Source organism: Tachysurus fulvidraco, chromosome 10, assembly GCF_022655615.1.
Source record: "Tachysurus fulvidraco isolate hzauxx_2018 chromosome 10, HZAU_PFXX_2.0, whole genome shotgun sequence".
Taxonomy (NCBI): Eukaryota; Metazoa; Chordata; class Actinopteri; order Siluriformes; family Bagridae; genus Tachysurus; species Tachysurus fulvidraco.
The window spans coordinates 9843343-9857107 of NC_062527.1; the positions used below are offsets into that span (position 1 = coordinate 9843343).

Here is a 13765-nt window from a genome sequence, read left to right on the forward strand (position 1 = left end):
ATGCATTTTTCTCACTGGAACATAGCAGGCCTAAAGCCCCAGCAAATATCAGCCAGTGTTCCCAGCAGAGAACAGTTATTATTCCCCTGCACCTCCTGTTGTATAACCTGTAATGACTTTTTAAGTTGAATGAGATCGTTAGGAGCAGTGCTGCCTCAGCATCCAGAAGCATTATTATACCCACACACTGGAGTGCGGTAAATCTGAGCTCAGAAATGCACACGTAACTGTCCTTGGCTATATAAGCCAGACTGATGATTTATAGTCACTTGCTTCTCCCTGCTTGAAAGAACATAGATGAATGTTATTCATAAGAAATCTGTGGATGTTTATTTGGTTTGGTAATAATGGAATTATTCTGGAGTATTTTTCTGTGTGAAAAAAAGAGAAATGATCAAGATGAGAGTGGTCTGTTTAAACATGCAGTGAGTGTGTGTGTGCTCCAGGTGGAGCCATTGATAAAATTTTCTTCAGGTCTCACAATTCATTTTGTTATGGTTTTGTTGGAGCTATGTGCTGCCAAAATTGATTGATTGATTGATTGATTGATTCATTCATTCATTCATTCATTCATTCATTCATTCATTCATTTTCCATAAACACTTTATCTTGATCAGGGTCACAGTGGAGAACACTGAGAAGGAGGTTTGAATGAGATGTTACTCCAGGTAATTGCAGCCAAAACTCATTCATTAAATGAATATAATGCGGTTCATGTGATGAGTAATACAGTGTATAATAACCACAACACAAGCTATTAATAGAAAATTCATTATAAATATAGTGTAGATTATTGTACATCCCATTCCACAATCATGGAAATGAATATTAAATTTGTTCCCACTTTGCTGCATAACAGCCTCCACTTTTCACGGAAGGCTTTCAAGAAGATTTTGGAGTGAGGCTGCAGGGATTTGTGGTCATTCAGCCACAAGAGCATTGGTGAGGTCATACACTGATGTTGAACAATAAGGCCTTGTGCGCAGCTGTCATTCCAGTTCATCCTAAAGGTGTTCAGTGTGGCTGTGATTAGGCATATGTACAATATATTCAAGCTCTTTCTTAGCAAACCATGTAAAATATGGATCTCACAGGAGCATGTTCATGCTGAAACATCACTTAATTAAAGGTGCTACCAGATACAAACACACCCTAACCCATTGTGAGCTTCCAAACTTTTCGCAATAAGCTCACATGTGGGGGTGATGGTCAGGTGTCCACAAACTACTAGCTATATTGTGTATATAAACATGTAGTATATAATACATTTTAGGAAAAGAATGTAATTAGATTCTACCTGAAACATGTTCTGAAAAAGAAGCACAACAAAGAACCAAAATAGCGAAGTGCATTTCAGTCTTAACAAACAAAATGTTGATTGGGGAAAAAAGTTTGCATTGATAAAACATTGCCACATAGAAATAGTGTAGAATCCGAGTGCAGCAGTGTGCACATATTAGAGGAAAGCAGCCTGTGTTAATATGCAATTAATTCCTGCTGCATTTACCTCCATCTCCCTTTATGAGGCCTGTGTTAAAATCTGTGGGGGGAGGCAAGTGCTGATGATGCGGCTTCATTAATTGCACTCCTCAGCCAGAGCAGCTGCTGATTTAGATCCCCCAATAGCATGACTTCTGTTCGAGTCTGATACAGTTACCAAGCCTGCTGGACTGTAAAGTAGCCATTAAGCACATTGATTCACCAGCCTGTAGTGCAATGTAGGGTGTTAGTCACTCACTCATACACACACTGTTCTCTGGTTTTGTCAAGCCTTTAATCCAATTTGAACATTGTGAAAGTGCAGGATGGCTCCTAGGCAAAGCTACAGTACATAATGTTTGGTGTTTTAAAAGCAGCTCAGCTGCGCTCAGACCTATGATTCTTTGATAAGCATATTGGTTTACTTTAAAAATCGGGTTATATTTTTTTCTGTTTTTTGTCCTGTTGGTTGTGACAGAAATCAATGAACTCTCAGTTTCTACCTAAAAATTGTACCTGGCAATAATACTAGTGCACAAATAAGGAACTATGCACAGTGCTCATTTGTTTGCTCTGCCATTACCACGTCACTCTTCCTGCTCACTGACCCATATATTTACATTACATTTATATTCATTTTCCTGCTTGTTTAATACAAGTGTTACAATTCTTGATTTCTGTAATCTATAGTCTTGCACTTTCTATCATCTCTGTGTGAAAGAGAAAGAGATAATGCACATATACACAGAGTTGAAACGTTTTTATGGATGATTCAGTTTGTGTTACTCAATATATTTGTTACAGTGGAACTATTTCAAGTTCAATCAAATCAATTTGATATGCAATTAAAATTTGGAAAAAAATTGCTGAGGTCAAAATCCAAATTTTTTCCAACACTTGGGTGCTAAAACATTGAGGAAGCTTATGATGCTCTCATCCAGCCTTTCAGTGGCTATGCTAGTCATTCTGCAAAACGAAGAACAGTAAAGTACATCAGGTACAGAGTGTGATGAACAATGAAGATACTTAGCTAAAGTATAAATTTGTGTTAAATTACAGTCAAAATAGCTAGTAATAAAAATGTTAATAAAAGACAATTAGATATTTAGAAAAAAATAAAAGATATCACCAAGATATCATGTCATTTGAAACCCATAGTAGTGACAAATGTATTTCAGGATGCCACGGGTTACTTACCATATGATAAGAGACAGCTTTATGGTCCCTTTACATTGAGGTCTTGTCCAATGTTATTTTGCTTAGTGTTTGTGCATAACTGAAAATGATATAATGTTACTATGGGTCATAATAATAAAAATAATATTATTAACGGGGGGCACGGTGGCTTAGTGGGTAGCACATTCGCCTCACTCCTCCAGGGTCGGGGTTCGATTCCTGCCTCCGCCTTGTGTGTGCGGAGTATGCATGTTCTCCCCATGCCTCGGGGGTTTCCTCCGGGTACTCCGATTTCCTCCCCCAGTCCAAAGACATGCATGGTAGGTTGATTGGCATCTCTGTAAAATTGTCCGTAGTGTGTGAGTGTGTGTGTGTGTGTGTGCCCTGCGATGGGTTGGCACTCCGTCCAGGGTGTATCCTGCCTTGATGCCCGATGACGCCTGGGATAGGCACAGGCTCCCCGTGACCCGAGTAGTTCGGATAAAGCGGTAGAAAATGAGTGAGTGAGTGAGAATATTATTGAGAAATAAATAATGTAAATCGTGTACATATCATGTCCTTAAATGTTATACTGTGCAGGATAGTTGAAGATACTACTTTATGCTATGATACGCATATACACGATGCTGTGACTTTGATTAGCGGTTGAATGAAATGACAAGCAGACATAATTCTTTACTCTTCTTTACAGAGGATCACAGGACTTCATGATTATACAACCAGGATGTGCAGCAAAAGTTTACTTTGCTATATAAAGTTTAGATAATAGTATAGACATCTTAGACATACTCTTTTTTATTTTTAGAATTTGCTTAAATGACACTTTTATATTTACTGCATGCAGTAGCAAGTGACAAGGATATATAGCATTTTATGTTGTACATCCGATATAAAGACTAAAAAGATATAAATAACTGAGTTTGCTGAGATTGCCACTTTCACTGCCATGCCACTGTGAGTGCATTTCTTGGTGACTTGAGACCATACTGTAAATGATCAAGCTTGATACACGGAGGTAAAGGTAACGTTTTGTGAACACTTTAGGACACTAAACCTATTTTAAATCCATTTTATGGCGAAAAATTTTGTAAATGGGTGTGTGAGTGAGTGTGTGAATTTGCCTCCGCAATGGTCTGCACTCCATTCAGGGTCTCCCCCACTTTGTGCCCTGAGTCCCCTGAGATCCAGGTTTCACCTTATGATAAACAGTAAATGTACGGATGGTTGCAATTAATTTGATAGTTAAAGCTTATTCTGATACAGCAGCAGAATAGAAAATTATTATTCTTAGGTAACAAAATGCATTTTTGAGGGAACAAATCTACAGTGTATTCATTGATTTTTGCATTTATTAGGCTAAGTGAATTACATCTACCTTGAAATTGAATGAGGGCATAGCAGAATAGATAGGCCTCTATCGTACTGAAAGTATAAACATTATAATAGTCTGATATTTGCTTATTTATAGTCCACCATGAGACCTTTAATTAATCCACTAACTAGTTGCTTGTGAAGAATTTCATGGCAGGCTGTAATGACTACTATGCCTAGCACACAGGGTCATTCATGAGAATGTGAATTAATTCAGCTTTTAATTTTCATGTGTATTATAATGAAGCCATGAACCATACAGCTCCATGCTGTATGAGTCTTCCTGTATGGGTCTTGAGTCAAAGGTGCATATGAACATGTGCACATATATGAATATTTCCCCCCTTTTTTGTATTGCTCAAAATTCTGTAACTGTTATCTTACCTCAACAGACACTTACACAATATATATACCATGCTCGATCTATCAGTGTTTCCATGCATTCTGTTTTCACAGACGTTTCTGATATTTCGTAATAGAGCACCTTTATGAATCACAACCTCAGATGTGAAATGTTTTTAGATGTCTAACATGCATTGCCACAAATGGAAAAGTCTGGATGTCCTGCATTTCACACTTCAAGCACACATCTTTCACTGCTCACTGGTGTAGGGTCACGTGAATGATGCTCAGCCACACTCGTTGGTAGTGACTAATAGTATCATCTGTCAGGAGATTTACGGTGCACTGCAACCCACCATCTACAGTGCTCATGCTAATGAGAGTGTGGGGCGGGGAGCTATCTGCACACAGGACTCTTCCCCACCTCCACATCAATCTTACTGACAGTCTCAATCACAACAAGCTCTGTGACTTTACATTGTTTTGGGTCAAATGACCCATTTTCATTATTTTAATTTTTTTTAAATAAAAGTGCAGCAAGAATTAAAAAATATGTTATTCTACATCATATTTATGTTAAATAACTATTAGAATATTATAGCTTATTTAAACCCGAGAAGTGTTAAGGTTGAAGTGTGAAAAAAATCTAAATGTCACATTTCCTCTATCAACATTCACAGACACACACACACAGACACACACACATACACACACACACACATACACACACACGCACGCACGCACGCACGCACGCACGCACGCACGCACGCACGCACGCACGCACGCACACACACACACACACACACACACACACACACACACACACACACACACACACACACACACACACACACACACACACACACACAGCTATCTTAAAGCACAAACAGCATTCCTATATCCATAAATTTTGCTAGATAAGCCTGACATATTGGTTATTTTCAAAGCAATTGTATTTCTCTAAAATCAAAAATGTTCTGGGTCATTTCACATTGCAGCATAGTCAACGGGACATAAGGTGTATGTTGATTCGAAAGATTGGTAATCTTTTCTCTGTTTCAGAATGGAGGTGGCTAAATATAAATCAGTGGTTGAAAAACACCCAAAGTCAATTAAAATGTTATGTTAAAAAGACTTCCTTTTCACCCCCCTTTTACTCAAATTCTCTGTGATTATGAAGTGACCAAATGACATTTTTAAATGTCATCATGTGAGTCATGCATCTAAATGTAGTACCATAATAAAGCATCTTTTTAATCATGGACATGAGTAAGTATCTAGTTAACACAGCGTACTGCCAACCTGATGCAATGCCATGCTGCCAGTAAGCACCAATAACACTTTTAAAGGCAAACCCAGTATTTATGGATAACTAGATTTTTTATTAAGTTAATAAATACAAATGCAAAAACATACCAGTTTAAATATTTCTACACAATAAAAACAAATATCTATAAAGGACACTAGAATAGAACCTCATGAATTCATTTTAACATTTGAATGGATTTATAATAGCCTTGACATAAATAAGGTTAATAAAATGACTGCTTTTGTGTTTAGTGTAACTCTCATGATTTGCGTGTTTATATGTAACAGTTGATTTAGTGAATGAAGACTCGATCATTTCTTCCAGTTTTCAGGGAGCAGTCGTTTCCACTTGTCACCCTGCAGGAAGAAATGAGTTAATCATTACACAGTGTGAGGGGAAATATTATTCAGTGAGTCTGGACATGCAAATGTAAACAGTAAGCCATAGAGGTTCATAGAGCTTCTATTTCTTAATTTTCAGTTGATATAAATAAATAGATTAATGCTGAAAGTTTAGCTGATACGTGACATTTTTTATCAGATGTTTTCTTATTCAAAGAGCCATCTTGTAACTATAGCAATATCCTGTTGAAGTTCAAATGAAAGCACCCATAAGCCTAACGTGTGTATATCAGTCACCATCATTTGCATATCATAGTCATATAATCACCTTAAAGCCCCATGTTGACTCGCTTGGCTTTGGTTTGAAGTCTTCTAGTGTCTCATATGTGTTTCCATGAACAGAGTTCTCGTTTGGGTTTGTAGTGGATCTTGATTCAGGAATTTGCTCATAAGTGTTGTCTAAGAGCAAATGGTTTGGCCTGGGTTCACAAGGCACTTCAGCATATGTAGCGTCACTATTTCCTCGCTGCTGCATGTCTATTTGTTGGGCAGACTTGCCAGCCAGCTGATAGAAGGAATGATCACTTAGCTTATCCATAGTGTGGCTGTGGCTTGGCACCTCATGGCTGCTGGTTTTCTTAGCATTCTCTCTCTGGAGTTTAGTGAACAGCTGAGGTGGGTTGTCTGTAAAGGTGTTCACCGTATACGAAGGCTCGTCCTTTGTTTTATCCTCCGGTAGGGGGAGTGATTTACTCCTGCATTCTGAAAGGCTGAGTTCTGAATAAATGGTGGCTTTTCCCGGTGTAGGCATGTCCTGGGCTGTGACATTTGGTGGACAAAGAACTGGCCCAGCTCCACCGTGTCTCGCCCGTGGACCTCTAGCATCACTATCTCTGCTTTCCAGAGGCTTGGCCTGTTCCAGCTGAGCATATAGTACTTTACTGCTTGAGCTGCATTTTTCCTCCAGAGAGCTTGTCTTTACTGGGCATCCTCTTTTTGGAACTGGAGGGATTGCCTGTGTAAGGTAATTATAACCATTGAGACAAAACCTGACTAATAACATGTGACTAATAAACTAATAACCTGATAACATATAGCATACCTATGTTTTAGTACATATACAATTTACAGTAAACAGTAAAATGTAAAATGTAAAATGTACAAAAATATTCACACATATTAATTCACTATTTTATTATATTAACAATTAATTGCTTGATATAATAAAGAGATAATAAATGTAATATTGTTCATTTATGCTACAGTATATGTAGTGCATGTTTAAAAATGATCATTATTTGTAATGATATAATTGTTATTATTTGATTAAAAATATTATGATCTATTATGTTGTACATACCTGGATGTTTTTGGTGCTCTTGGGTGGCAAGACTGGAGCATGCTGAGACTGAGCTGCCTGTTCAGCTCGCTGGTTCCAAATCTTCCTTACTGCCTCCACACTTACCCCTGGCTTCACCTTGGGCTCAAATTGCACCACATCGTACAGATCATTTGCAGGTAACTGCAAGATAATTAAGGACACATCTAGGTCAGGAAAAAATCAGCTCTATTTTTGTATACGTACTATACTAGGTTGAAGCATTTGAAAGTGAGGTACTGTACCTCAAAACAAGACACTGTTAAATATTCTCCAAATGGTTCAATAGGACTGGTCTTGTAATACTCGATCAGGCTGGTAAGTGTATCATGCATTTCGGTGTCTCCTGTCACAATAAACTGCCCCTCCTTATTCTGGTTAATAACAAAGTGTCGACACCGATCACGTCCTCTGAAAGAAAGAAAAAAAGAAAACAGGTGAAATGTTTTGACTTTCCTTATTAAGATGCGGTTCTTTTTTGAATATTAGAACTACCAATCTCCTCAATTGCGATTAGGAAATACAAATAATTTACAGAATGATTTATAAAACCCTCTCCTCAGTGCCTCTCCTCAGTGAATGGTGTCTACTGTTAGAGCGTGTCTAAGCGATAGATCAGATGATATGTTGAGACTCACCGATATGACAGGATGTATCCTGTAGCTTTATCACTGAGGCGAATAAGGAAACAGCCCAATTCTTTATCTCTCAGATGATCTTCTGCATCCCTGTGTAATACAGTCCAGTTGAATATTATTCTTTAGAAACAACATTTTTATAAAACGTATAACACAGATGTTTAGAAAACCATACTTAGTTACGTTAGTTTGTAAGTTACACAAAAGAAAGAGGTGCATTATTCACCAAACAATATGGTATACAGTATAAATATACAAATTCAATAAGCTGCTACAGATAATACTGTCCAATCTTTAAAATGACTTTACAAGACTTACAGTTTTACAAGCAGAGTAAATTAAAACAAGGACATTTCCAGAACTTTGGCTTGGATGTGTTAGGCGTTTTAAAAATTAAGAAATGTAAATATTATATTCATTTCCATATCATTGCCTGTCCATAATTTCACTACTTACTTTAGAATGTCTAAAATGACATAAATCATTTTAAATTGAAATTGTAATTTTAAATTATTTTCTATTTTCTTTATTTCCCTTTCTCACTGTGATTCTTACTTTCTGCTGATGAAGCCCTGGAACCAGGCAGGAAAGTTGCCTTTGTGGAGGATGAGAGGAGCCTGGGTCTCGGTGAACCACCTGAGGGCCAGCTCCCTCAGTTTGCTCTTTGTGCTCTCCGGATGCGTATGCTCCATCTTCACACGATCCTGAACACGGTCACAGACCAGAGAATTCAACACAGGCTCTGAGCACATAATATTAAGTTCACTATGCGGCAGTGTGGATCTGGCACCCTAATTTGCCTACTTTCCACCTGATGCTTGCGGCTGTCTCGAAACGGTTTTGTTCCTGTTTATCTTGCCTGTGCTGGTAAAGACAAAGTGACTACTTTGTCTATAGCGACACTAGTTTTGGGAATTTGGTTTTACACAATGTACTAAATCTAAAATTGAACACAAATATAAATATGTAGTATGATGATTATTGTTGGTCTGATTTATGTACACAAATAAACACAAGACATGTGTGGCAATGTATTATGGAAATGTTTTACATTGAGGGTTCATTAACTAACACTAAAATAAACTCCAGTATTAATACACCATGTTTTAAAATCAACATTGTATATTAGCACATGGATTAATTAATGTATGTTTAATTAAATTCACAAAGGTTAATACATGCATGTTCTAGCTCTCCACAGGTAGGTTGATTGTAATCTAAGTCGGTAACCTAGTGAACCTGTGTTAATGTATTCACTGATAGAGACTTCAAAGCACTTTTGTACGACGCTCTGGATAAGGGAGTCTGACAAATGCCGTAAATGTAAATAGAAATGTAAATGGAAAGGTATCAGTAATATGTCCACCCAAATGATCAGTTACATAATGATGAGGACGAAATAATGGAATGATTTTAATACATTTTAACAATTAACTACACAAGTTAAAAATGAATGAATTAAATTTCCACAAGCTTTAAATGCAGTGGTATCATTACTTATGATGCGTTCATGGGTTAATAATTATTCACTAATCCAGTAAAATATTTTTAATTAAGGGAACATTAATATAAAATGTTAGCTTAATGTACAGATGTTATACATAAAACCAAACATCAGTCAAACATTTAGAAAACCATTATAATGTGCATTGCACTCAATTCTGATATATAATAATGCATTACTCTCACTCACTCATCTCTCACTCATTTTCTACCGCTTATCCGAATAATGCATTACCTTCATGAAAAATAACAGGCAGGTCTGGATCCTGTGTGGCCTCTTCTGCTCCACTGAGCGTTCACAAGTGACACGTGTAAGCTGAGTTTTGCAACAACTCTGTCCAAGGCACCAGAAAGCTAATGAGCACAAAACATGAGAGGATTAATATATTAATTATACAAGTTTACTTTAATTGATACTAGCAGCTCCTCAGCTGCTGTTGATTTCCAATGGCAATGATGAACAGGTCATAAAAGAGGTACTGTAGAAGTATCAGTTTCATAAGCACCTGATTGATTGAATACATACATACATACATACATACATACATACATACATACATACATACATACATACATACATACATACAAAGTTGAGATTATATGGTTTATGGTTTATGGTAATAAGAACATACCATATAAGGAAATTATACCTATATATTCTGCACTTCATGTGCTGACATTAAATTTGTAGTAATAACAAAAAATTATAACATTTATACACAATTTATTCCAAATGCTTTATTCTTACAAATAACCTAAAAAAAAACTGAACAATGGAGACGTACCTGTTGGGGAATGTTGCCGCATGTGGTTTGATTTGAGTCTCATATTGCTCAAGACAGATGTTCTATTCAGCTGCTTCAGAGGGAAAAGGCGTTCTAAAGGTGTACAGACAGTTACAATATTGATATACATTTACATTAGACACCTTCCATGGTGACTGGAAAGTTCAGGGGCAAAAAACTGAACAGCTCATGGTGGTTTGAGTGAGAGTATGAAAAGGAAAAAAAAGACAGACAGACTCACACAAACACACACACACACACCCACACCACACATGTAGATCTAAGGGTTTTCACAAACTTCAAGTTTCCTGAAGAGAAATGGAATTGAGCAGGCAAAGGAAAGAATTGCGGTCTCCGGGTGTTCACGTACAGTGCAGCTGCTGCAAGCAATAGACGATGATACCCGTCATTTCCTGTAGGATAAATTGTAATGGTTATTAATTTTAGAGCAGCTCAAAGCATTATACAAACATTACTAAATATGTTTTAAGGATGTTCACTATATGTATATTGTGAATAAGGCCTGGGGTAAGCAGGCACATACAGTAGCAGGCACAAAACTACAATATACAGGCGATTTTATACATTGGTTATACACTGGTTTATACAATTACTGGTGTCATATTTTTGTCATATAGGGCTTTTATCAGCTTTAAATATTTAGAGTATCAATGTCTGATCATCTGCAACAACATCAAATGAGTCAGAAGGCTCCATGCCACAAGGCCACAGTATCTACATATCTACAGTAATCCTGTATAGGCATTAGTGATTATAACTGACTTTCACTATACTGTATGCATGAACATTTCAATGAAGTGCAAATTTACCTTGATCAAACAAAGAAGAAAATATATCTAAGTGTATAAGGAATGCATACATTTATTTCCGAAATTTCCCCCAAACTGACATGAATTTCCCAAAAAAAATTTCTACTCTGTGTATTCCACTGACGAAATTCCTCTTGGGCACATACACACACACACACACACACACACACACACACACACACACACACACACACACACACACACACACACACACACACACACACACGCAGTTACCATTAGAGTGTTTACTGTAATGTTGAAGTGCTACATCATGGTTAGTCTGCGTGTCTTCTGAGTGTTAAAGTGACCTACCTTTTCCCCGCTGTGAGTGGGACACTTAGAATCTACAGAGCTGATGTGTCACAGGTTTCACCTTAAGCTCGCTAAGCACTAAGACACACCCACATACAAGCAATTCAACCCTGGGGTGGAATTACAGCAGATTTTACCCCAACCTCAAAACTGGGTCTATGTTACTTCTCTACAGTGGTGTCTTCATTTGTAATTCTTTGATGATTCACAATTGGTAATCACTGTGTGATATACTGGTTCCCACCAGACAGCAATGGTAAACAGGAAAGATCTGGGAAGTACAGAAAAGTGTAAATGACCGAGAATAATATCTCACAGGTTTTGTACACTGATTTACAGGTTTTTGTACATTTTTACCGGTAAGGATTTAAACAATATCGTGTTAATTCTGTGATTCATGGAAATCATTTTAAAGTGCAAAGGCAACAAGTTTAGTGAATCATGGCAATGTACGCCTAAGCTTTACTGTTGCTTATACTGACACAAAACCCACTTTTCCTTCTTCTATTTGAGTCTATTCACACTTTACATATGGTGTAATGCCTACAGAACATTACATCATTATAATTTTTATAACTAAAAGATGAAACATTACATCATACACATTACTGAAAAATCAGAAATGTTTTTTTATTTTATATCTGTTGAAGACGGTTCACTAAATTAGGTCACAGTTGCTTTCTTTTCCTTTTGACAGATGTCAAAGATGTGATAGAAGGACGTGTTGGTTCGTCAGAGAATCTTGCATATGAGATGCGCTTGACATTTTTGAAAGGTCACATGTCATCTAAAACTAAAACTAATAGCACAGCAAAGCTGTTATGTATACATTGGCTCAGCAAAGGATAGAATTTCACTAGACAGAAACATACAAGAAAAGTTGTTGGAATGCAGAGTGGAAATGATATACAGTATCTCAATATTTTACAGGTTCCGAGAAGATTCATTCTAAACAAAAACAGTATAAAACAACATTTAAGCCTTATTTCTTGAAATGAAATTGTGAAAATTTGTTCTCAGTTCATTTCTTTTTATTTGGAATCTAGATTCCTTTTGTATTTGTATAATTCATACCATAAAGGTAACAGTTGAATTTCTAACAGGTGCCACACACAATATGTTTACAAAAATACATCTGTGAAACAGGAAACCAACGTGTTTCCCTTTCTAAACGTCTTGGGTCTGACATAAACAGCTCATGCAGCAGCAGATATCAAACAGAGACTGATAGTAAACTTTATGACATGCTGGAAATAAATTGTTTAACTAATCAAAACAAGGTACACTTGAATGGATCACTAGAGGGCAAATTCATAGCCTCTTCTCAATCATTTTGTGAGATCCCTTAGTCTACAAAATGAACAGAACATCAGTCTCAGAACATCAGTCTACATAAACACGGATCCAAAAATGTATGCTTTAGTTGTTGACCTATTGCATTTTAATGATATAGCTCATAGGATTGTGAAGGTTCTCTTTAGAATGAGGGGCGTATCAAGGCTCATGAATTCCTATTTTTTTAAGAGTAATTAAATATACAAAACAGCACTTGTATTACTACATTGTATCATGGCTGTTTTTCCTTTGTCAATATTACCACTGCGATTTCTTTAGACAGTTTACAAAAATGTGGAAACATTTAAATGTTAATGTTAATATTTGTGGTGCTTTAATGTTACTTTATTACTTCAATAACAGCAGCAACATTATTACTACTACTATTATTGTTATTATTATTATTAGTATTATAAATAAAAACAAAAAACAAACAAACAAACAAAAAAACAGAGCTGGCCATGTCAGTTTTGTTTTAAACAATCTTGGCCTGATGTTACACAGCTCTTTTGCTCCCCCTACTGGTACACAATGGCTGTTTTTATTATTATTATTATTATTTTATTACTACTTGTTTCCCCTTTTCATCAAATAAACGTTTAACAGTAAACATGTAATAAAACTGAAATAAAATGTCATACATTTAAGGTGATTAAAAATACATTCTAGTTTTATAGTACTTGGGTTATATATTATATACCCATATTATGTTTGGTATATAATGTAAAATATTAGGCAGGTCAAATCTCTTCCATATACATTTTGCTCATTAGACCGACACTTAAATCGACAGAGCCGATAATGATCTAACTGAATAAGTAGTTTGGCAATGTTGGGATTTGTTTTTAGAACCTGTCAGTAGCCCACACGCTCAACCACCTCCCCGGGTTTACGCATGCGTAAAAACCCAACGCGCACTACTGTACCAAGTAGTTTTTTGGGTAAACTAGTACGCCTACTATGTAG

General features: G+C 36.5%; 1 protein-coding gene across 6 annotated transcripts; it reads right to left on the reverse strand.

Annotated features, from left to right (window-relative positions):
• Positions 1-5729: 5729 nt before the first annotated feature.
• Positions 5730-13232, reverse strand: sh2d7 (SH2 domain containing 7). 6 transcript variants are annotated; one of them, XM_047819267.1, is made up of 10 exons: positions 11465-13232; positions 10693-10735; positions 10323-10415; positions 9773-9891; positions 8590-8738; positions 8035-8124; positions 7642-7807; positions 7379-7540; positions 6347-7033; positions 5730-6033 (listed from the first exon to the last, which is right to left on the reverse strand). In XM_047819267.1, the coding sequence occupies exons 3-10, from the start codon at positions 10363-10365 to the stop codon at positions 5989-5991; spliced, it is 1461 nt and encodes a 486-aa protein (XP_047675223.1). In that variant the 5' UTR covers positions 10366-10415; positions 10693-10735; positions 11465-13232; the 3' UTR covers positions 5730-5988. The 6 variants fall into 6 exon arrangements, with proteins under 6 accessions (XP_047675223.1, XP_047675222.1, XP_027029065.1 ...); XM_047819266.1 differs by having other exon boundaries at positions 10621-10735; XM_027173264.2 differs by having other exon boundaries at positions 10323-10735.
• Positions 13233-13765: the final 533 nt, after the last annotated feature.

Excerpts from the sequence above, each read along its gene's own strand:
- sh2d7 (XM_027173264.2), bottom strand. The coding sequence starts at position 10,452 with ATGTATATCAATATTGTAACTGTCTGTACACCTTTAGAACGCCTTTTC. Across the intron at positions 9,892-10,322 it reads GCGGCAACATTCCCCAACAG|CTTTCTGGTGCCTTGGACAG; the intron begins GTACGTCTCCAT and ends TGTGCTCATTAG. Across the intron at positions 8,739-9,772 it reads GCCTGTTATTTTTCATGAAG|GATCGTGTGAAGATGGAGCA; the intron begins GTAATGCATTAT and ends GACCGTGTTCAG.